This window comes from Mauremys mutica, chromosome 9 (genome assembly GCF_020497125.1).
Source record: "Mauremys mutica isolate MM-2020 ecotype Southern chromosome 9, ASM2049712v1, whole genome shotgun sequence".
In the NCBI taxonomy this organism is placed as follows: domain Eukaryota; kingdom Metazoa; phylum Chordata; order Testudines; family Geoemydidae; genus Mauremys; species Mauremys mutica.
The window spans coordinates 77368513-77391959 of record NC_059080.1 but is presented as its reverse complement, the minus strand read 5'-3'; the positions used below and the strand labels follow the sequence as shown (position 1 = coordinate 77391959).

General features: G+C 45.3%; 1 protein-coding gene across 1 annotated transcript in view; it reads left to right on the top strand.

Moving 5' to 3' along the window:
* WWTR1 (WW domain containing transcription regulator 1) overlaps positions 1-23447 on the top strand; it is a 120245-nt gene that overhangs the window by 89002 nt on the left and 7796 nt on the right. Inside the window, exons 3-4 of the mRNA XM_045030617.1 lie at positions 7427-7632; positions 23043-23176. Of these exons, the coding sequence (XP_044886552.1) occupies positions 7427-7632; positions 23043-23176 (340 nt within the window). The remainder of the gene's footprint in view (positions 1-7426; positions 7633-23042; positions 23177-23447) is intronic.

Sequence of the window (23447 nt, the reverse complement as noted above, 5' to 3'; positions counted from 1 at the left end):
CAGACTCCACTGCCCTGCACTCAGGTACACAGGCATCCGCCCCTCCCACTTCGAAGACTCGGAGTTTTTTTAATTCCACTTCTTGTTTGCTCTGTGTGGAAAGCTCACATCACATCTTTCCAGCTGACCATGACAGCTCCACGCAGCAAACGCTCTCCCATTTGGAGCACACCTGAGTTGTTGGGTCTGCTGGGTCTGTGGGGAGAGGAGGCTGTGCAGTCCCAGCTATGCTCCGGCCATAGGAACTTCGATATCTATGGACAGGTTTCCCATGGCTTGTTGGATAAGGGTTACAACCAGGACATGCAGCAGTGCCATGCGAAGATGAAGGAGCTGAGGCAGGCATACCAGAAGGCACGGGAGGCCAACTGTGCTCTGGTGCTCTGCCAAAGACCTACCGCTTCTATAAGGAGCTGGATGCCATTCTTGGCGGCAACCCCACCTTCATGAGCCCCATTGATACTTCATTGGGGCTGGAGGCAGCAGACAGTGGACTCAACCCCGAGGATGGAGTCATGGACGAGGAGGTCGAGTTGGAGGATGATGTGGAGCATGCAGCAGGGTCTAGCCAGTCCCAGCAGTCCATCTCTGGCGTGCATGATGCAGGAGAGGAGAGCCTTGGTGAGTGATCTTTTTGAGTTGATGCTGCTCGTTTATATGAGGTAGAGCTGTCCTTTGCTCTATATATTCTAGAAGTGGGTGAAGGGATAGAAATGTTCAAGACTAGATGTGTTTCTGTGTGCTCCACATTTCCCTGTGCGACTGAGCAGAGTGTTAATGCACACCGAGATTTCATGGGAATCTTCCAGAGAGATCTCTAGGAAACTGTCCTGGAGGTACTCACCAATCCTCTGCTGGAGGTTCCTTGGCAGAGCTGGTTTGTTCCTTCCCCCATTGTAGGAAACTTTCCCCTGCCAATCAGCAATCACTTGTGCAGGGACCAAAGTGGCACACAGGCAAGCAGCATAGGGACCAGATCTGAAGCTGCACATGTGCAGGAGATGCATCCTTGCTAATGCTCAGGAGTGAGATATCTGCTTCAATGACCCCTGCCTGTGGAAAATGGTGGCAGAATTTACAATATTGTCCCTAGTCACCTGCAGTGATCCCCTTAAAAAACACCTAGACCCTTTGCCCATCTTGAGCACCGAACCCCCCACTCCTCCCCAGCCGAACTCACGGTGTTTAGGGTGTTTGCCGAGATGCGTGCTTGCCAAGGGGACAGTGAGAAAGTGATTTGTATGTAAAAAGAGGTGTATTTTATTATAATGATTCAGTGTGTGAACTTACAATCATGTTTCTTATGCTTTTGTAGATGTGATCTTCAGGGGAACCCTCTACACACCGATGGAACACCTCTTCCAGATAAGGAAATGACAAAAGGAGGAGCAAAGAGGACATGTTCCGAGAAGTACTCCAATCCTCAGAGTCCGAAAAAAAATAACACAGGGAGTGGAGAGAGACCCTTAAGGAAAAATTTAAAATAGAAAGGCAGGACAGAAAGAAGAGTGAGGAGCACATTGTAAAGGGTCATGAGTGGATGATAAAAGTGATGGAGGAGCAAACAGAGATGTTGAACTCCCTAATCATGCTCCAGGTAGTACTCGCTTCCCCCTGCAGCTGATACAGAACTGCTTTCCATGCCCTACCCAAACTCCTCCCACACATTCCTTGCAACTTCCCGGAACGGCTCAGTATGCCATTCACTCCACCCCTTCAGTCAGCTTCCAAAATGATAATTGGACTTACACCCAGATGTGAGAGCCTACACTGCCCTGCACTCTTATCTCTCTTCCCACCAAACCTTTTGTATGCGTTGTTAATTGATATTAAATAAAAACAAACTTTCTGAAGATAACCGATCTTTATTTGTCTCCTACAGGTAGTGGTTGCTGCTGGGAGTAATACATAGTAGCAATGTGATCATTTGCTGACTACAAATTCTGGGCAGGAATCATCACAGTTTTCATGCAAGGCAGCAAGCTAACAAAAGCATGGCAGAGTACTGTACAGAAAGAGAGATTACTGGTGCTCATTGTCAAAATGTCGCTTCAAAGCCTCTCTGATTCAGATAGCTCCCTGCTGTGCCCTTCTAATAGCCCTGGTATCTGGCTGCTCAAATTCAGCAGCCAGGCGATCCACCTCCACACGCCACCCTAGGGGAAACTTTTCACCCTTAGCCTCACAAATATTATGGAGCACGCAGCAGGCTTCTATGACCACAGGAACATTTTCCTTATTTAGGTCTAACCTGCCATCAAGGCAGCACCAGAATGCTTTTAATCTGCCAGAGGTATATTCTACAGTCATTCTGCACCTGTTCAGCCTATTGTTGAAGCATTTCTTGCTGTTGTCCAGGTTCCCCATAAAAGGCTTCACGAGCCATGGGAGTAAGGGGTGTGCTGGGTCTCTCAGGATCACTATGGACATTTCAACATCCCCCCACTGGAATCTTCTGGTCTGGAAAGAAAGTTCCTGCTTGGAGCTTTCTATACATGCTAGTGATCCTGAAGATGCATTTGTCATGCACCTTCCTGGACCACCCTGCGTTGATGTCAGTGAAACACCCCTGGTTATCCTGCAGTACCATAGAGAAGTATCCCTTTGTACTGATATACTCCATCACAAGATGGTCTGGGACCAAACTTGGAATATGTCTCCCACCTATTGCCCCACTGCAGCTAGGGTTTCCCATTGCCGCAAAGCCATCCACTATTTCCTGCACATAGCCAAGAGTCACAGTCTTTCATAGTCCATGTGATTAATGGACCTGCACACTTGTGTTAACACAGCCCCAATAGTTGACTTCCTGACTCCAAACTGATTTGTGACTGACTGGTAGCAGTCTGGAGTCGTCAGCTTCCACACAGTGATCGCTATGTGCTTCTCCACCAAGAAGGCAGCTCTCATTTTGGTGTCCTTGAGCTGCAGTACTGGGGTGAGTTCTGCACAAGAAGGTGGCTTTCCACATCAGAAAGTTCTGCAGCCACTGCTTGTCATCCCAGATCTGCATAACGATGCCACCACTTGGTGCTTGTTACCCCAGCCCAGAACTAATGTTCCACTGTGTTCTGCTACTCCCTGAATGCCAAAAGTAATCTGATGTCATTTCTTTCCATTGCACACAGCAAGTCAGGCAACTCTGATTCCTGTTCAGATTGGGTGTTCATGATCTACTGCATGACCATCTGTGACATGTTCATAACAGCGACCACAGCAGTAGAGAGCAGTTCAGGATTCATCCTTTCAGACAGAGATGGCTGGCATGCAGTAAACAGGAGCCATTGAAAAATGCCATAAAATGCAGTCGAAAGCCCATGGAATCCTGGGACAGAAAAACCTGCATCGTAGGACATTGAGCCCGCGTCCATGATGCACTGCGATCCACTCCACCATCCCACAACTCCTAGCTGCAGAAGGTGGCGAGTAGCACAGTGGGATAGCTACCCACAGTGCACTGATCTCACTGTTGATGCTAGAGCACCAGCTGTTGACACCCACAAGTGATGTAATTAAACCAGTTTCTGATTGTCTGTGTAACTTGAGTCAACCAAACTGTGTAGTGTTGACAAGGCCTCAGAAACATAGTTTGAGTAGTGCTTGCTGTTTTGCAATAGTCCCTGTTGCTCATTCTGTCTTTATTGTTATCTACAGTACTGCAAGACCAGATACTCTGAAGGTCAGACATCCACATAATATAAACTCATCCTGGTCTGCAGACAGGAAGAGAAACCAGTTAAAATTTTGGCTTTCTTTGTGATAGGAGCAACAATGAGAAAAAGATAAGAGATAAAAATCCCTGTTTCTTTGGAAGGAAAAACTTCTTTAACATTTTCCTTATAAGACGGTGTTTTGAGATTAGGGGTGTTCTTGTTTGGAGAGGGAAGCTTGTCTATTTGGGTTATTCCTTACTTACGGGACTGGCAATGGAACAGTGCAGAGAAGGTCAATAAACTTTTAAGGAAATTTGTGGCTGCCAACCATTATCCAATCTGGATTCAGATAATGCATGTGGAGAACTTTATTGTTAGTTGTTATTATTTTGGTTCGTTGGTTGGCTTTTTGTTTTGTTTTTGTGGGGACAGGGGAAATTAAGTGCACTGTTTTAGTGCTCATGTAAAGTATTGGATTGACAATACTGGAAACTGAAGAATTCCACCCATGGATAATATGGAGCACAAACGGTAGTGCAGGCTTCCCCACCTTGCTCTATATCACCTCTTTGCCCCAGCCCAGTCCTGGAGAGAACCACGTCTAGAGATCAGAGGGTGGTTCAATCTCCAGGCCCAAATCAGTCACACTGCTGAGAGTGCCTGTTCTGACTGTCTTTTGATTACATGCTCAACTGAGGAGCTGCATTGAGACTATTGCTTTATTTCATGTATATCATTGAACAGCCACCAGCTGAGCAAGAATTCTGCCCCTGATTGGTGGTCCCTGAATTTGAACAGAACAACCTACCTTGATTAGAGTGACACGCAGGGGCGGCTCTAGGAATTTGGCCGCCCCAAGCAGTCATGCCTGCGGGAGGTGCACCAGAGCCGCGGGACCAGCGGACCTCCCACAGGTCTGACTACGGAGGGTCCGCTGGTCCCGCAGTTCCAGTGGACCTCCCGCAGCTGCGGAGGGTCTGCTGGTCCCGCGGCTCCGGTGGAGCATCCGCAGGCATGCCTGCGGGAGGTCCACCCGAGCCGCGGGACCAGCGGACCCTCCGCAGTCATGCCTGCGGAGGGTGCGCTGGTCCCGCGGCTCCGGTGAACCTCCCACAGGCATGACTGCGGAAGGTCCGCCGGACCCGCCTGCCGCCCTCCCGGCAAAATGCCGCCCCACGCGCGCGCTTGGCGCGCTGGGGTCTGGAGCCGGCCCTGGTGACACGGCATGTCTACACTGCCCACGTTACAGCGCAGCCGTGGCAGCACTGTGACGTGGGCAGTGTAAACATGCTTTATTGCTGGGGGAGAGCTCTCCTGGTGATTAAAAAACCCCCCACCCCGAATGAGGGGGTGGTAGCTTTCCCGGCGATAAAGCGCTGTCTATACTGGTGCTTTTCAGTGCTAAAACTTTCATTGCTCAGGGAGATGTTTTTTCACACCCTTGAACAACTAAAGTTTTAGCACTGAAATTGGCAGTGTAGACACAGCCTAACTCTCTGACCAGTCTGTTTCTGGTGTTGTTTGGGGAGCATTCAGTTAGTTTCAGTGCAGTTAAATCAATTTTACTTGAAAAAAGCTTCCTCTCCTCATCTTCCCTCTGCAGAGCTATCCTCCAAAGGCAAATGTTTTGAATACTCCATCAAGGGTGCGGTTTGATGGGTCTACTCCAAATCTGAATGCTCTCACAGATAAGGTTTCAAATATTAATAAAGTTTGCTGAGGAATATCTAGATCTTCTTCGTAAGACATTAACTATATCACACATTCTATACATACAACCCAAGAATCTTGAAAGATTTACATATGCCTCTGCTGTAAACAGATCTAAATTAGTCTTTGTAATCTCTAATTGATTATACTTTTCATTTTGAAAAGAGACTAAGGGCTTATTTACACTTACAGTGCTGCATCAGTACAGCTGCACCACTGTAGAGCTTAATGAAGATGCTCCCTATACTGATGGGAGAGCTGCTTCCATCTGCATAGATCTCCACCTCCCCAAGTGGCGGAAGCCCTCCCATCGACATAGCACTATCTACACAAGGGATTAGGTTGGTATAACTGTGTTGCTCAGGGGTGTGGATTTTCCACAACTTGGAGCTACCTAGTTGTACCAACATAAGTTCGTAGTGTACACCATGACTTAAACTGTGGACTGGAAAGTCAGTCTTATCTGACTCAGTTGGCCTAATGGAGTTACACCAGTGATAAATTTGGGCTATTCTGTTTAGTAAAAACTTTTAAAAGTCTGCATTTTGAAAGGCACATGGAATCCATCTTATTCCTGGTATATTCTCTCAATGCAGAGTGTTTTTTCCCTCCTAATTTTGCTAAAGAGATTGGTTTAATGCAGTGGTTCCCAAACTTGTTCCGCCGTGGGCCAAGGGATGTGCTGGCCACCGCTTCCAGCAGCTCCCATTGGCCTGGAGCAGCGAACCGCGGCCAGTTGTAGCCGCGATCAGCTGAACCTGCGGACGCAGCAGGTAAACAAACCGGCCCGGCCCACCAGGGGCTTTCCCTGCACAAGCGGCGGAACAAGTTTGAGAACCACTGGTTTAATGTACCAGCAACTTGTAAATTACACTGTTTTGCTATTCATAACTGTTCTGATACTGTGAGCACAGATGGCTAACTTTCCACTGACTGCAGCCGAAAAACAAAATGGCTGAGGCCATGTGGGAAAAAAGAAGTACTCTTTGTTCAAAAGGCACAAAAACATCTGTCAGGAAAAGTGGGCAAAAGCCAGCTGATCTGTATTTATTACTATTTCTTTGTTTTTTTATTTATGAAAGTGCCCGTAATTCAGATTAACTCTGTTTGTTCTTTATTTATTATTGCTTCACCTACCTTGAAACTGTCAGAGCTTTAATAAATGGACTAAAAGGCTATCTAGCTTCACTGCAGCTCTTGTTGGTATCTGGTATCATCCTCTGCTGAACTAATTTTGTTACTTCTAAGAGCCACGCTTGTCATTGGTTCTCATCATATAACACTCCCTCTTTCTCTATGGTACTTTATGGCCCTCGTTACCTTAGTATTGGTGTGCCTCGCAATCTTTAATGTATTTTATCCTGTGAGGTGGGGAAAAGCGATTATTTCCTATTTTACAGATGAGGATGAGAGAGAGAGTAAGGCTTCAAATCAATGAAAGTTAGGGACCTAAACACCTTTGAGGATCTGGGCCTAAGTGATTTCTCCAGTGTCACACTGGAAATCTGTAGCAAGGCAGGGAATTGAACGTGGGTCTCCTGCATCACAGGCTAGCCCCTAACTCATGGGACAGCATTAGCTCCACTAATGATGTACAGAAGTTCGTTTTCCACTAGTTGTGGAAAAACACCACTGTTACAAAACTGTCAAGACCACTGACTCGTTCTACAATGATTCAGTTAGCTTCGTCAAGAAAATAAACATGTAAATAATGAAAATATTTCAACCAGGTCATTACATTCTGTAGACTTAGTCATGTACAAGGGAATGTATTGAATTTTAAAAAATGTATATACTTTACTATATAACGTTAGATAAGTATTGGAACATATCAGAGCTTAACCTAAACTGAACTTTTGGTTTTGAATCTTAAACAATGACAACTAATTATTAAATAATTACGTATGTCAAATCTCATCAGAGGGAGTAGTTGCTATTTATCCATGTGTGAACAATAACTGTACACTGAACACAGATGGAGAACATATGTACTGGGCCCTCTGTTGTCTTAAAGTAGAATTCAGACACTGTAACATAACCAGGTCTATCATTCTCTTTCATAGTAATGAATCACCAACACCAGCAACAAATGACACCAAGTACAGCCATGTCCCAGCAGAGCCATCCTACCCAGAACCCTCAAGGTGGGTTGTTGAACATGCCCAATGCACTGACTACCCAGCAGCAGCAGCAACAGAAGCTGAGGCTTCAAAGGATCCAAATGGAAAGGGAGAGAATTAGGATGCGCCAGGAGGAGCTCCTGCGACAGGTACTGCTACTCTTTCTGCAAACATTTTTCATTTGATGCATCTAATTATGTTTTTTTCTATGCACAAATCACAGACAAGTACAGCCAGAATTAATTTTTCTTTTAGATAAAGAGAACAAAAAAAGGAAATAGTCTTAGCGAGTACACGATGTTTGTGTTTCTTTTCACAAACTAACAGAACACAAAGTGGCTATTTATTTCTGCATCTAAAAGTCCTTAGAAATTTAAATGTGCCGTATATGGGGGAAAAAAAAGAAGTCCTGACAGTTTCATAACTAAATACACAATAGCTATAACAGCAGAGAGTAGAGACCAAATTCTGCTCTTTTGCAACTGTGTAAATCCAGAGTAACTCTGTTGATCTCAGCTGAATTTACACTGATTTGAGTGAAAGCAGAATTTGGCTCTAGCATAACACAGTGGGCCAAATCTTGGTCCCATTAAAGACAATGGCAAAACTCCCAGAATTTGTTCCCAACAATCTGTCTTAGAGGTTTGGGGCCAAATTTTGTTACTGGTGGCATTTTGCCCTTTGATTACAGTACAACTTTGAGTTACATCTCACATGAATGTGGTCTGGCTGGTAATTTTTCCAGGGGCAGTGTGGGGTTTTTTTACATTTTGTGTATTCTTATTTTTAAGGCTCAGCTTTATAATGACTCATACAATAGAAATAGATATGTAGCTTCCTTTGCACTGCTTTAAGGAAATAAACAGTTTTAACAATTGCAAAGGATGTGTTTCTTCTGTTAGGGAGTACTCTGCTGCTGCTATGTTTTATATAGTATATTAATCAACTTCCTTAGAGAACACAAATAACCTGTTTCCTTTAGGAACACAGTGTGAGCTGAGTACGTTTTATTGAGGATATTATGGTCATAGACCGTGCCTTGTAAATGGGCAGTCAGAGTTCCAAACATCTAAAAAAATGGTGCATTTTCATCAAAGAAAAATCTTAGAAATCTGTTGCTTTAATTATTATTCCATGATTACAGTCTTCTTGACTTGGGATTTGTGCCTAAATACATGTGGTTATTTCAGGGTAACATTTGTTTATACTGTATTTCTAAATACAGTATCACATTTCTTGGCAGCAAATAGAAGTATGTTTTCTCTTACGGTAATGACACCAATTGACATAATATTTCTGGTGTTTTATTAGTGTACTGTAAATGTACCAGTGTTTGTTTGCTTGTAATAGTCACTATCACAATATAATTTTGAATTTTGAAATTCCTTATTTTGATCTTAGATATTTCTTTTATAGTGATTGGTGCAAGTAGCAAAGAGGAGCTCAAATCAAAATTCCTTGTGTAAACGCCCCTAGACTGTGGCAGAATCTGGCCTCTGACTATCTTGCCACAATTAAGTGAATCTACTTTTTCTTCTTCTTTTTTTACCTAGGGAGGGGAATTAATGAGGGGAGATGTGTTAGTGATGACAACAGACTGGAATGTTTAGAACATATTGTGGGGAGCAAGGAGCAAAAGCGTCATCATGTCGTTGAAGCTTTTAAGAGGGAAACCGAGATCTGGATTATCAAAGCAGATGTTACCAGAAAGGGATGTTTGCCTGCCCACGTAGGACCTAACTTATTTTAGGACAGATGGAAAGTTTCCTCAAAGCCACAAATTAACAGCAAGCTGGTTCGTTTCTCCTTGCCAATATGCGGCAAAAATGTAATGAATGGTGACTACCTCCTTTTCCTCTGTTAGCCTCAAAGTGCCTAGGAGCATTATTGATAAAAGGAATAAGAAGTCCAAGGTCTTTCCAGAATATTTTACCATGTATTTCTGCCATCAAACCTTTGGGATGTCTCCAGTCTGGAGTTCTTTTTTCTTGGAGTCTTATTTGAATTATCACTGTAACAATAGTATCTACAGATGGATTGCAAAGAATCAACAATTTTCCTCTATTTTGGGACTTCCTATGTGTAGCTGTTAGTGCAGATTTTGGCTCAAAGTTACAGGTTCTGCTATCAAATACTGGTGTTCTGTACCAGCACAGGAAGGATTGCTAACATAGTGAGAAAGGACACCTATTTTAACTATATGATGTAAAGAGTAGAGCTGGACAAATATAGCACAAGAGAATTTGCAAATACCCTTTCTAATAAAACATGCTAATTTGCCTCACTAGTGTTTACAACTCCTTTCATCCTTTTTTCTACAAATATTTGTATGACCCCACTTTAAAAAATTTTTTAAAAAGATTGCATCAAGACACTTTGAAACTTTGCATAACACCATCTAGTTACATTTGTAGCAAACAAGAAAAAAATCAAAGATCAAAATGCAGTCCTGTTATAGGCCTGGATTCAGCAAAGCACTTAAACACGTGCCAAATTTTAAGTTAATAGTTCCAGTGCCTTCTGTAGAACTACTCACATGTTTATAGTTAGGCATATGCTTAAGTACCTTGCTGAATTGGGGCCACAAAGCAGAGACAACTCCACTGAAGCCAACTGAATTTTATCTGCTTATGCTAGTACTGAATTTGGCCCTTAAAGTTTAGACCTAATCCTGCAAACATCTTGTACCCAAATTCTGTACTCTCGCACCTCATGTAAGTCCCTTTGATGCTGCAAGTCCATGTGTGGCAAGCAGCAGGGAGTCATATTACGCTTCTTCACATGTGAATACAAGTATGATGACACACTAGGTGTAGTCCTCCACACTGAGCAGTCTGCTCCACCCCCAGCTGCAGTTCCACTGCCCTCCCAGCCCACCCCCAGACGCAGCTGTGCCCTGCCCCCAGCCCAGCTCTGGCCCCAGCCCCAGCTCCACTCTGCCCACTGGTCCACCCGCAGCCCAGCTCTGCCCTCATTCCCTCTCCACCCCCAGGCCAGCTCCGCCTCTAGCCCCAGCTCCTTCTCCATACCCAGTTCTGCCCCCAGCTTTGCCTTCAGCACAAGCTCTTGTGCAGAGGCAACTGTGCAGTAATGGAGGGAGAGCACAGACAGATCCCATTACTGGTAAGGGGAGGCACAACAGAAAAAGTTCGGCCACCACTGCCCTAGAAGATAAAGTGTAGAGGAAAAAAAGTATCTTTGCAGCCTGTAGGCTTAATCAACAGGAACTTTATAAACTTCTTGTCAGCAGTCAGAGCAGTACGGAGGCCTAGCAGGATGATGGAGTGTAGCAAACCCCTGAGGGGCTTCATTGTTGAAACATTGTTATTCCTAGCCTAATCCTTCACTGCTGCTTTTGCTTTTTTTAATGCAACCTGTCTAAGAAAAAAAAAATGCTGAGTAAGTGTATGTGCTTGCTGCTAGGCGACCGAAATGAGGTGAAAAGGGTTTGGGTGAAAGGGAGTGGAATTCTTTTGGCAGGTCCCTCAAATCTCTTTTCAGCTTGACAGCAGCTGCTGGCTGGCTGGCTTTTTCCAGTCATTCCCGTCTCTGCAGCTGCTCTGCTGGAGAGACACACCCAGCAGTGAAGGAATACAGAGTTCTAGGAGGTTTCTAGTTAGAGTGTTGTTTTTTTTCCCCTCCCCTTCATTTTAGTAGGTGAAGGCTAGCGTTGGAAAAAGTAACAATTCTCTTTCCTTCAGCAATTAAGTGGGGAGCTGAGCAGTTGATGTTTAATAAGGGTTCTTTGTTTCAAAAAGCAGAATGTGACTCAGCTTTCATTTGAATCTTGCCTTGCCTTGTCATTTCAGAAGCATTTCATTTTCCCAATTTCTTTCCCACCGATTATTTTTGTTAGTCTTGCAGAGAAAAAAGGCAAACCAGCCTTTCTAAAATCCGCTGGAGATGGAAGTTATTAGAGGAGCTGTCAGTGGGAAAGGTCTGAAACGCTCACACAGAGAAAGTGCCCTGTTTCCACTCTCTCTTGATGAGCTGAATGGTTGTGTAAGTGTTGAACTTCAGAAACTTTTCACCTTGTCATGAAGTGCAGGGGAAACCAAGCCAAGTCATGTTTCCCATAGGGTTCATCCCAGATGTCACTTTCATGGGTGCAGAGGGCCCGGCAGAATTCTGCAATTCTAATTCAGAAAGGGAAGGTATGGGAAGCCTGAACAAGGGAGAAGCAGCGTGGGAGAGTTCCAGATGCAGATCCACCAGCATTTTGTCCTTGTGGGATGGGCGCTCACTGGCTGCTGGGCTCCTAGAGTCTGGGGCTGCAGCAGCAGTCCAAAGGGTATACCCAGTGCACAGCCTGGCCATTAGCCCTATGTATTGAAAGCACACGCAGTGTCTAAATGCTCGATTTTCTACCATAAGTGAGAGGATCAGCAGGAGAGGAATTATAATGATTAGCAATATAAAACCACTCTCTCTTCCCATTCTGAAAGGGCAGTTTGGAACCTGAGCATGTGCAGTGAGATATTTCTCAGGGAGGGTTGCAGGAAATGTGACAGTGGAGCTCTAGAATCCTTTGGCATACAGTTGAAAAGAGGTTTACATCAGAAGTATGTACAAATACAATGAATAATTCAATATGCTGCACCCCTTTGAAGCCTCTAAAGATTTTGGCAGCTTTAGCAAATACCCACCGAAGAAGCAGGTATTTTGACAATGTTGTAATCTCAGGATATTGCATTTATTTATTTTTCTTTTTGTTTCCACTGATTCCCCATCCCCTTCCCTTTTTGACAACATCCACTGCAATACCAGGCAGATTATTATGGGCATTCACTTCTCTTTGAAGTGAATGCCAAAGGCTGCCTGAATTGGTTAGCAGGAGGGATTCCTCCTTTGCCTTTTTACTGTCTAGAACGCTAGAGACCTACAGCATGCGTCTCCAAACCTGTCATCCATATGGCATTGGAACAGCACACTGCCAGGCACTTCAGTTATAAGGATGCCTAATACTGCGTTGCTGGGCTAGATAGTAACTAGTCCAGCAGTGCTGTGCAAAAGGAAGGAGGGAGCATCAGGAGCCTTTTTTCCTTGTGCCCCTGTGCATTGTTCAGGCAGTCATGGTCTTTGTTGCATTGTCACCCAAGAAACAAGAGGGTATATCATTGACAGCAGTGCTTATAAAGGGGCCCCACACCGCATCCCCTGCACCAGAAAGCAGAGTTGGACCAGAGCAGGGAACGAGTGATGATGATAATGAAGCTAGTCACCTCGATTTCAAGGACAACGTCGACAATCACTGTTTGTACTAATGGGACATTGCGTGACTCCATAGAACAAATCAGGAAGAACAGTTACCTCACTGGCCAAAGAGCCATTTGCCTACTTGTGTTGATTGAGCTGCACATTGTTTTCATGCCTGATGCTGTGTTTCCAGCAGCTCAGTGCGATTCTTCTCAAAAGTGTGGACACCCACCCTTAAGACATGGTGTTCTGCAATAAGATCCATCACCAGTTGCTCAATGGTCGAGTCAGAAATGTTGGTTTTGTGCAGTTTTTGTGTCAGCGTGCCTTTGAAATGTTTAATATGCTCTCAATGGTTATAATGCCGGCGCTTAATTTGGACTGTAAGACTTGTTTTTATAACTGTGATGCCATTTGAAGAGCTATGAATGGCTTTTTATAGCATCACAGCTAAGAATAGACCAAAAGGGCTCTGAGCAAGGACACATTGTTGCTTAACCCCATTTGTGATTGGAAATGGGACTGTTGGGTCAGTGGTTTTCAAGCTGTGGGTCGCGACCCAGTACTGTCAGTGTTGCTGCCCAGCTAAGGCAGGCTAGTCCCTACCTGTTCTGACACTGTGCTGCGCCCCAGAAGCAGCCAGGAGCAGGTCCAGCAGCTAGGCGGGGGGACCATGGGGCTCTGTGTGCTGCCCGCGCCTAGAGCACCAGCTCCACACTCCCATTGGCCGGTTCCGAATTGGGGGGGCGGTGCTTATGGGCGAGAGCCGCACCAAGCTGCTTGCATACCTCCGCCTAGGAGCCGGATCTGCTGCTGGCCGCTTCCAAGGCAGAGCGCGGTCCTCAGTGCCAGGACAGGCAGGAAGCCTACCTTAGTACCCCCACTGCACCGCTGCCCGGGAGCTGCCCGAGGTAAGCCCATACCCCAACCCCACCCCCCCAATTCCCTTTCTGCACCTCAAACCCTTCATCCCTGGCCCCAGCCCAGAGCCTGCACCCCCAGCCCAGAGCTCTGACCCCCCTCCCACACCCCAACCCCTTGCCCCAGCCCAGAGCCCCCTCCCAGAGCTGAAACCTCTCATTCCTGGCCCCACTCCAGAGCCTGCATCCCCAGCCTAGAGCCCTGACCCCCTCCCAAACCCCAGCCCTCTGCCCCAGCCCTGAGCCCCTCCCACACCCCAAACTCCTCATCCTCAGCTCTGTTGGGTCACGGACATCAACAATTTTCTTTAACTGCGTTGCCAGAAAAAAGTTTGAAAACCACCGTTCTAGATGGCAGTCGTTGTAAAGGAGAAAATTCAGACACCAGCATGGCATATGGAAGGAGTGCTCTCGTGGCTGGTAGAAAGAGAAGACATTTTTGAGAAGTCACACTTTCTTAAACTGTATTTGTAATTTTTTAGTACACTGCAAACACACCCACAAACCTTCTAATATAAATTTCAGTTAATGTGGGGTTACTTTGGTTTAACTTCTGTAACTCTCTCCCTGTAGCTATGATTATAGTAATTTCATTTTTTGGAGAAGATAAGAGTACACTTAACAAAATAACATAAAGCGTTTAACAGCTATGGTACCTCATGTTCATCAGGCTGTTTAGTTTGTGGGCAATATGATAAGTGGCCAGCTATGTCAGAAAATTTTTGACAAAATGGCCATTCTTTCCAGAGCACTGGACTCACTGCTCCTGCACAAACTACTGAGAGTCTCGCAACATGTACTTGGAATTTAATACTGTCTGGGTGTTTTCTGTGCTGCAGCTGAACTGGTATAATCACTTAGCCAGGGAATTCAGATACTGAACTCTCTGGAAAATGTGATGCCAACTACTGTTTGGTCCAACTAGGAGAGATTCATGCCCAAATTAATTGACTATGTAGCCAGATATAGTATCTGGATTCAGACTGTTCTACTTCAGAGTGGTAGCATAGTCAGCAATCTATTTGAGGATTGCTTACTCCACTCCAGGATTTAGACAGGCCTTGAGTATCAAGGCTGTCTTTGAGCTACAAAGCAAGGGAGCTACAGCAGTGGTTTTCAAACTTTTTTTCTGGCGACCCAGTTGAAGAAAATTGTTGATGCCCGCAACCCAATGGAGCTGGGGATGAGGGGTTATGGTTGTGGGAGGGGGCTCTGGGCTGGGGCAGGGGGTTAGGTTGCGGGAGAGGGTCAGGGCTCTGGGCTGGGGTGCAAGCTCTGGGGTGGAGCCAGGAATGAGGGGTTTGGGGTGCAGGAAGGGGCTCTGAGTTTGGGGGTGCTCAGGGCTGGGGCAGGGAATTGGGGCGTGGGGTTGGGGCGCGGGCTTACCTTGGATGGGTCCCGGCCAGTGGCGCAGCAGGGGTGCTAACGCAGTCTTCCTGCCTGTCCTAGCACCATGGACCACGTTGCACCCAGAAAGCGGCCAGCAGCAGATCCAGCTCCTAGGTGGAGGCATGCAAGCGGCTCTGTCTGGCTCTTGCCCGCAGGCACTGCCCCCACCAGCTCCCATTGGCTGGGAACCAGCCAATGGGAGAGCAGAGCCGGTGCTTGGAGCGGGGGTAGCACACAGAGCCCCATGACCCCCCAGCCTAGGAGCCAGACCTGCTGCTGGCCACTTCCAGGGCGCAGCATGGTGTCAGAAAAGGTAAGGACTAGCCTACCTTAGCTGGGCAGTACCACCGATGGGACTTTTAATGGCCCAGTCGATGGTGCTGACCAGAGCCGCTGCAACCCAGTGCCTTCCATTCTGCAACCCAGTACTGGTTCGCAACCTACAATTTGAAAACCACTGATCTAGAAAAACCTTCCTGTAACTTTCTGCATGGAGACAGTGCTAGGGCTTGTCTGTATGAGAAAGTTGCATCTGTGTAACTTGAATCAGCTTTTAAACTGATACAGTTAAACCAGTGCAAAAGGCAGTGTGAACAATCTTATATTCATGGAAAAGTAATTTAACTAAATTGAAATAAGCCACTACAGATAGCATTCACGCAGCCTTTTGCACCTGTTTAACGATATCTGTTTACATTTACACCATAGGTTATACTGGTGAACCCTTTTATTATTATTATTATTATTTTTATTTTATTTTATTTATTAATGAGATGCATGAGGGATAGTAGCAGACAGCAATATATACCATATACTGTCTGATCTCTTCAATACAGTTTAGTTCTGTAAAGTATTTTGCATCACAGTTCTCATGAAAGATCAAAGGCTGGATTCAAAGGAGGGAGCCTTGCTCTTCCTCACTCTCCTTTTGCCTCTGCACAAGTTGCCCAGCATTCCACTGGGGAGTGCAGCCCCTGCTTCCTTCTAGCTGCTGTCCCAAAGGGAACATCACCCACCACCCTTTCTGTACCAGTTCACAGAGCTGGCTGAGTAAAGAGCAAGGAGCACATTAACCCCTCTCATGGGCTGATGCTGCTACTGCTCTGGCATGTGCATTCTGGGAACCATGGCAGGAACAGGGGCCTGAGCCAGATAGAATTTCTCCTTGGGAGTCAAACTTGCAGTGCAGCCTCTCTGTACCTGAGAGTGCCAAGGGCAGAATTTGTCTTGACCGGTTGGGGATATGTCTGTGTCAAATTGTGAAATCCATTTTGTTTTGTGAATCCCAATTTGTTTCAGGGACTTATATTTTGAATTGCAACTTCCTTTGTGGATTAGAGTATCCATTTTATAGCAGGGGCTTGACACCTAGTGGAAAGACTATGTCTGAGAAACTATGACAGAGCAATAAAGGGCCATCAAAACTGAATAACTCTTTTCTACTGGTAGGCCCATTGACTTTTAATTAATCTCTACACAGAAGCCAACCGCGGGTGGGGGAGTGGACCCCAAAAATCTCCCATCTGAAGCACCTGAGCAAAAAGGGGACAGAGACTGTTTTAAAAGAAGGATGCTTCACTATGCAAAGGGCCAAACCATGAACACAGGGAAGAAGACAAGGATAATGAAGGCAGGGAAGGGTTGCCTAGCTTAAGGATGTTGCTCAAACCCAGGGCAAACAGGAGGAGTGAGATCAGACATGGCGGAGAGGGCAGAACGGGCTGTGTTCAGGATTTAGTTGGTCTGTAACTCTGTAGTGTGCTCTGTTAAGAGTAAACTGTATTGTTGAACAAATTTCTTTGTTAAGCCTGTGTTCCTTGCTTTCCAGCCACTTGTCTTGGATTTAACTAGAAACTGGAGCTCCCACAGCCAGGTGGACTCTGGGGAATCTTGTCTAAGCAACTGAGATCTTGGGATGGGTGGGCTGAGGCCCTGGTTCCGAGATTTAAGAAGGCCCAACTGCAAGGAGCCCATTGCCCAAGAAGGATATCGTACACATGGTTTACACCCAAGAGCATGCCTGTGAGACCCAGAGCTATAAACTGTGGCCAGCCTCTGCCTGGAACCAGCAGGGTTATTATAACCGTGGGGTATTCATCAGATGGGTCCACTAACAGACTGGTCTATCCAGAGAGGAGAACTGGGCTCGGTTGTAATAGTATGGTATAGCAAACCAGTGTTGAATAGACCATAGGCTGTGGAGCCAGTGGGGGGTACCCAGGCCATGACCCAACCACTTTTTGGCCAAGCCAAATCTGACTGGCATGGCAACCCCAGGCACCAGGTCACAATGCTACTCACTCAAATTGGCCTGTCAGCCCCTTATGCCGGGGTTTATATGCCCTTCCCTGAACCTTGTTGCATACCACCAGAACCTTTAATTTGTGCACCCCCTGCCCCCAAACTATCAACAGTTAGGCGTTGTCTTTGACGGAGGGGCAGCCAAGCCAAACCTGAGTGGCTCTGTGACCCTATGCATCAAGTCACCACACCACTTGCTCAGATTTGGAGTAGGTAGGTACAGGGACTAATAGGATGGTTTAAGCTGCTGGTGGGCAGGGTATCGGAGAGGTGGAAGAGGAGGGTCAGGTTGGGAGGGAATCTGTCCTTCCCCCCCCCCCCCCCACTTTAAATGGCACTCCACGGCCCCTGGAACAGACTACAATTGGAGAGTGTTGGGAGTTGGCTTATCTTCATGAGAGAGAACTGCATTAGTAGCACAGCTGTCATTACTGACTTTAGATGAATAACCTGACACTTCATCTGGTTCATGATGAATTTACTTGGCTTACATCTGCAACTCCTCTCTCCTCAGCCTTTGGAGCAACAGCCATTTATATAGGTGCCTCAAACTCAAATTAGACGGCTGCTTGTCTTTTATTTTGACCCTTTTGCATTTCCTTAACAAGCAGCTGATCTCATGTGTGGCCACGTTGCATAGCCTTGGAGACTGCAACACTGGAAAGCTACCAGAGGAATCAGGGTCTTGAAGGACGAGGTGGAGGTTGTTTGGTGTCTTTGAAAAGAGGGAGGCATATGGGGCTTCATGTAAGAAGGCAGAAAGTGGGAAAAGAAGGCACCTCAATATTCCTGAGATAGCTTAATTAGAAAGTCTTCCATAGAAAGAGAAGGTATTTATCTCCATCCTCCATTTAACTTAAAATAGTCTATGGAAATGTACGGATTGTTCAAAATCTTATTTGACTCCTTCCCCCCACTTCCCTCCTGCCCATCGTTTTGATTTAACATAACACTTTCCCAATGACTTGGTAGACCAGTGGAGTGAAGACATCTTTCTGAGTAATGGAATTCACTAGCTACTCTGAATTAACTATGTCTTTGACAGTGTTTGAGAACAATTATGGAAAATTACTTGGAGAGAGCTTTCAGCTTCCAGTATGTCATTACCTGTTGTAGAAACACAGGAGACTGGAATAGCATACCTGCTAGGCATCTGACAGTTTTAATCAAAAGAGTTGCAGAACTCCCTTGCTGTGCATCCACCTACTGATTGTAAACAAACATTCACTTCAGTAATGGCCTTTCTCCTCTACCAGCATGTGACCTCGATAACTCTTACCTCAGTAGATTTTCTTTGGCTAGGCTGTGATGCAGATTCCCTGTGATAGATAATTGGTAGATACTCACAGTCATTGCTGGATCATCACTAATATCACCTTTTCCAGCAAAGTACATTTTATAGACCAATCTCTTTCGACATTCATTTTTCTCTATTTCTAGTCATATTCAAGGACTTCTGCTATTATAAGTGGCACCAGAACTTGTTAAAATGTTGGTTTTATGTAGTGTGGTCCCTTGAGAGTTCAGGCTGCTGCATACAGGAAGAAGCAGCAAAGAATCCTGTGGCACCTTATAGACTAACAGACGTTTTGTAGCATGAGCTTTCGTGGGTGAATACCCACTTCTTCAGATGCAAGATGCATCTGAAGAAGTGGGTATTCACCCACGAAAGCTCATGCTACAAAACGTCTGTTAGTCTATAAGGTGCCACAGGATTCTTTGCTGCTTTTACAGAACCAGACTAACACGGCTACCCCTCTGATACTTGACAGCATACAGGAAGGTTTCCCAGTCACCTTTGCACAGATAAGATTATTCAGTCTGATATTCCTTACAGTTCCAATGAACTTATTTTGCAATCTGGAAATTGCAAAACTGGCATGACATCCAGCAGGAACAAAATTTAGGTAATGAAGGTGACCAAATTAAAAAATGTCACGTCTTAATCCTTCACTATTTTTGGTGATGCACACAATGAGGTCCCAATCTTGATCTCATTGCAGCCAGTGACAAAATTCCCAATGGCAGCAGGAGCAAAAAAAGTTTGCGTTTTGTCCTGTTTTACCTGAGAAATAGATATCAAAAGTTGTTTGGTTTTTGTTCTGCTTGGCAGTGACGGAATAAGTTACCTGCAAGTCATGTCCTATGCTTTTCATCTATTGCCTTCTGCCCTTCCTTTAATTGGGGGAACACCTCAGGAGCAGTGACACAAGCCTGAGCCAGTAAAAAGATGCCATCCATTCTGAATAGGACTTGGTTCCAAATACCTGGGAGAGAAGTATATTAATATTTACAGTTATTTGGCCTCAGACACAGTTCTACTCTAGAGTATTGGCTATACTTACTTTAAAATTATCTTACATCCTTGCAAACAGAATAAATAGTTCCCATATTGAGTCAGTATTTTCTGCCCCTTGCCAAAATCTTATCATTAATAATGTATGAAGGCCCCAGTTAGGACTGGAAAACATATTGCCCAAATTGCTAAAATATGGTCTTGAATGGCTTAAAGACTGCATTGTAGCAAAACAGAGCCTAGCAAACCTTCTCCTGCATCTTTGTTTGTTCTTCTTTCCTCCCTCTGCCCCATTATTCTCCCAGCTTGATTTTTTTTGTTGGTCTTTATAGTTTATGTTTTAAAAAAATCCTTTTCAATAAGCTTTGGTGCAGTAGTAGAAATTTGGCAGTGCTCTAGGATTCAGATGTAATAGTGCCACATATGTCACTCACGTGAGAGTGAATTTAGGGGTATCTGCTGTCATCCACCTGATTTGAATTGGAAGTGGGAAGGCTGCCCAGCAGGCTTTATACTAATTTTAGCGTGGCAGACAAGATGACATGGTGTTACAAAAAGGCTCTGAGTCTGTTTACTCTTCGCATACTTAACTCATATCTTGACAATTAAATGAAACATAATACCAAGCGTCTGTCCTAAAATATGGTGTTAAGGTAACAGTTACTCACTTACAAGTGAAGAGTCCAGATTGGCCGGTATCACTGGAAGAGTAAGCTGCAGGTACAATAAAACACATGGCACCAAATTCTGCCCTCAGGTATACATACTTGTTAAAGGGAGTTGCATGTGTGAGGAAAGAATTTGGCCTTAAGTAAAGAGAAAATTTGGCTTCAGGTAAAGAGTAATTTACAGTACAGTCACGTGAGATTAGAGGTCTGAGCAAACAGCAATAAACGTCATTAACAACCATTTAAAACACCAAAAGGTCCTCACTGCAATCCGGACTGACTCTGCTTTCCTCAAACACCAGTAGAGAAGGGTTGTTGGTTGTCCTAGGGCAGATGTGGGCAAACTATGGCCCACGGGCCACGTCTAGCCCACGGGACCGTCCTGCCCAGTCCCTGAGCTCCTGCCTGGGGAGCCTAGTCCACTGCCCCTCCCCCGCTGTCCCCCGCAGCCACGCAGGCCACACTCTGGCCTGCCGCTCCCGCTGGGCAGCATGGGAAGCGCAGCTGGCTCTGGCCAGGTGTCATGACTGCAAGCTCCTGCTGCTGGGTAAGGCAGCCAGGGGTCCTGGGGGGCAGTCAGGAAGGAGGGGGCAGTTGGATGGGCTAGAGGTTCTGGGGTGGTGGTCAGGGCATGGGGAACAGGGAGGGTTGGGAGTGGGAGTCCCAGGGGGCCTGTCAGGGGTCGGGGATGTGGATAGGGGTCAGGAGGGCAGTCAGGGGCCAGGGAGCAGGGGAGGCTGGATAAGGGGGTGGGATCCTGGGGGGCAGTTAGGGATGGGGGGTCCCAGGAGAGGGTGGTATAGGGACGAGGAGCAGAGGGCAGTTGGATAGGGGGTGGGAGTCCCGGGGGGGGGCTGTCAGGGGGCAGGGGTGTGGATAGGGGTCGGGGCAGTCAGGGGACAGGAAGCAGGGGGGTTAGATGGGGGCAGGGGTCCCAGGAGGGGGCAGTCAGGGGACAAGGAGCGGGGGGGTTGGATGGGTTGGGGGTTCTGAGGGGGGCAGTCAAGGGGTGGGAGGGGGCAGATAGGGGGTGGGGGCTAGGCTGTTTGGGGAGGCACAGCCTTCCCTACCCGGCCCTCCATACAGTTGCGCAACCCCGATGTGCCCCACGAGCCAAAAAGTTTTCCCACCCCTGTCCTAGGGCAAAGAAGCTCTGACTATTCTGTTACATCATCTTTATGGTATTAGTTGAGGCAATCTTAATTTTAGCTTTTCATAAAGTCGTCTTTACTAAACTAATTTCAAAACCAGTGGGAATAGTTACAATCATATTAAAGGAGTTAAATATTTTCCTATTAAAGTGGCTGAAATTGGTTGAATGGAGAAAGCTTTTTCTACCAGGGTTTGTAGAAACTGCTCCTTTAATTCATTTTTTAAAAAAATTAGTAATTGAGGTGAATAACTGATATGACTTTATTGATTCTTACACCTCTGAATAGGATATGTATTCCTTTGGGCCATCTCTAGGGAATAATACACCCTATGTAATCATCCATTTTACCATTAGATGTCACTGTTGTTCCACAGAAATACAGTCACAAGGGTGTTTCTCTGGATTTCTCTCTTAAAAAGAGAGTTTAGAAACAAGTTTCAGATGTTTGCTTCAGCTCTAATTACTGATTTATCATCTTCTGTACAATGTACATGAAACAGATCATTAACAACATAGGCAGTTCACCCTAAAGATTGTTGGATCAAATTCCTGATTCCTGGATAATATTTTAGCTACTCTGTTACTCATCCAGATGGCGCTGTTATAAGAGCTAATAAATTAGTCTGTCTAGTAGTTGACAGACTATTTTTAGCCCCTGACTCTGATCTCTTTTATACCAATATAAATCAGGAATAATTCCATTAAATCAATGGAATTACACTGCTATAAAACAAATGTGAGATCAGAATCAGGTTCTTTAAAAGTTTTATAATTGCCACTTTGAGTCATGCTTTAATTCTTTCAAAGGGCTTGGCTTCAATACAGAGTTAACTCGAGTTATAAGTTGGGCACGTCTCCTGACTCGTGTCCTGCCACACACAAAACCCCCTTAACTCGAATGTGGTGCTGCTTTTAACTCAAGTTGATTGACTCATTGGGGAGTTCATAGGCTACAGTTCAAGTTTGTACAACTTGTCAGCTGCTAGCTAGCACAATCAGTCTGTGGTGCTAATGCAATAGCTGTGCAGTAATTCAGTTGCTATGGGCAGCTCTGTGTTATTTTGCAGCATGAGTGCTCACTTGATAAAGGGTGTTGAAAACTGCAGTGAAGACCTAGTCATGGTCTGTAGCAGGGGTAGGCAACCTATGGCATGCGTGCCAAAGGCAGTACGCGAGCTGATTTTCAGTGGCACTCACACTGCCTGGGTCCTGGCCACCGGTCTGGGGGGCTCTGCATTTTAAAAACCTTATTTACTTTACATACAACAATAGTTTAGTTATATATTATAGACATAGAAAGAGACCTTTAAAAACATTAAAATGTATGACTGGCACGTGAAACCTTAAATTAGAGTGAATAAATGAAGACTCGGCACACCACTTCTGAAAGGTTGCCGATCTCTGGTCCGTAGCTTTGGAGAACATCTGCCCCTGTAGCCAGTATGTGACTTCTTAAACCAGCAATCATAATTATAGTGTTTGGAATCAAGTTCCCAAGTAAAAACAATTGAATTGTAGACTGACTTCTTATTAGAATGGGTATTTCAGATGTAAGGGCACTTTGCTGCCATGGATCTGAGATGTTTGAGTAACTTTACCTTTTTTATTACTCTCTTATTTATTAAATTTTATTTAGGAAGCTGCACTATGCAGACAACTTCCCATGGAATCAGAGAATATGGCCCCAGTTCAGACTCCTGTGAACACACCTGCCATGACACAAGACATGAGGACTATTACAAATAATGGATCGGATCCTTTCCTGAACAGGCAAGTTAATGTCCTCTTCATCAACTGTTTGGTTCTGTTGTTTTATCTGTGGCACAGATTGTTTTGCAGATGCATTTCCCAAGCAAACTCCTAAATTCTCAAAGTTTTATAAGGATTGGCAAAATTCTAATGCAACTCTGAAAACTTAGGGGTGTCGTCTCAAGAAGGAACTGGCCACATCTTAACCATTCAGACATTTATTTTATGAAAATTATATGGACAGTAGTACTGTCCAGTGAGAGAGACCAAGTGAGATGAAAACTTTGTTTAT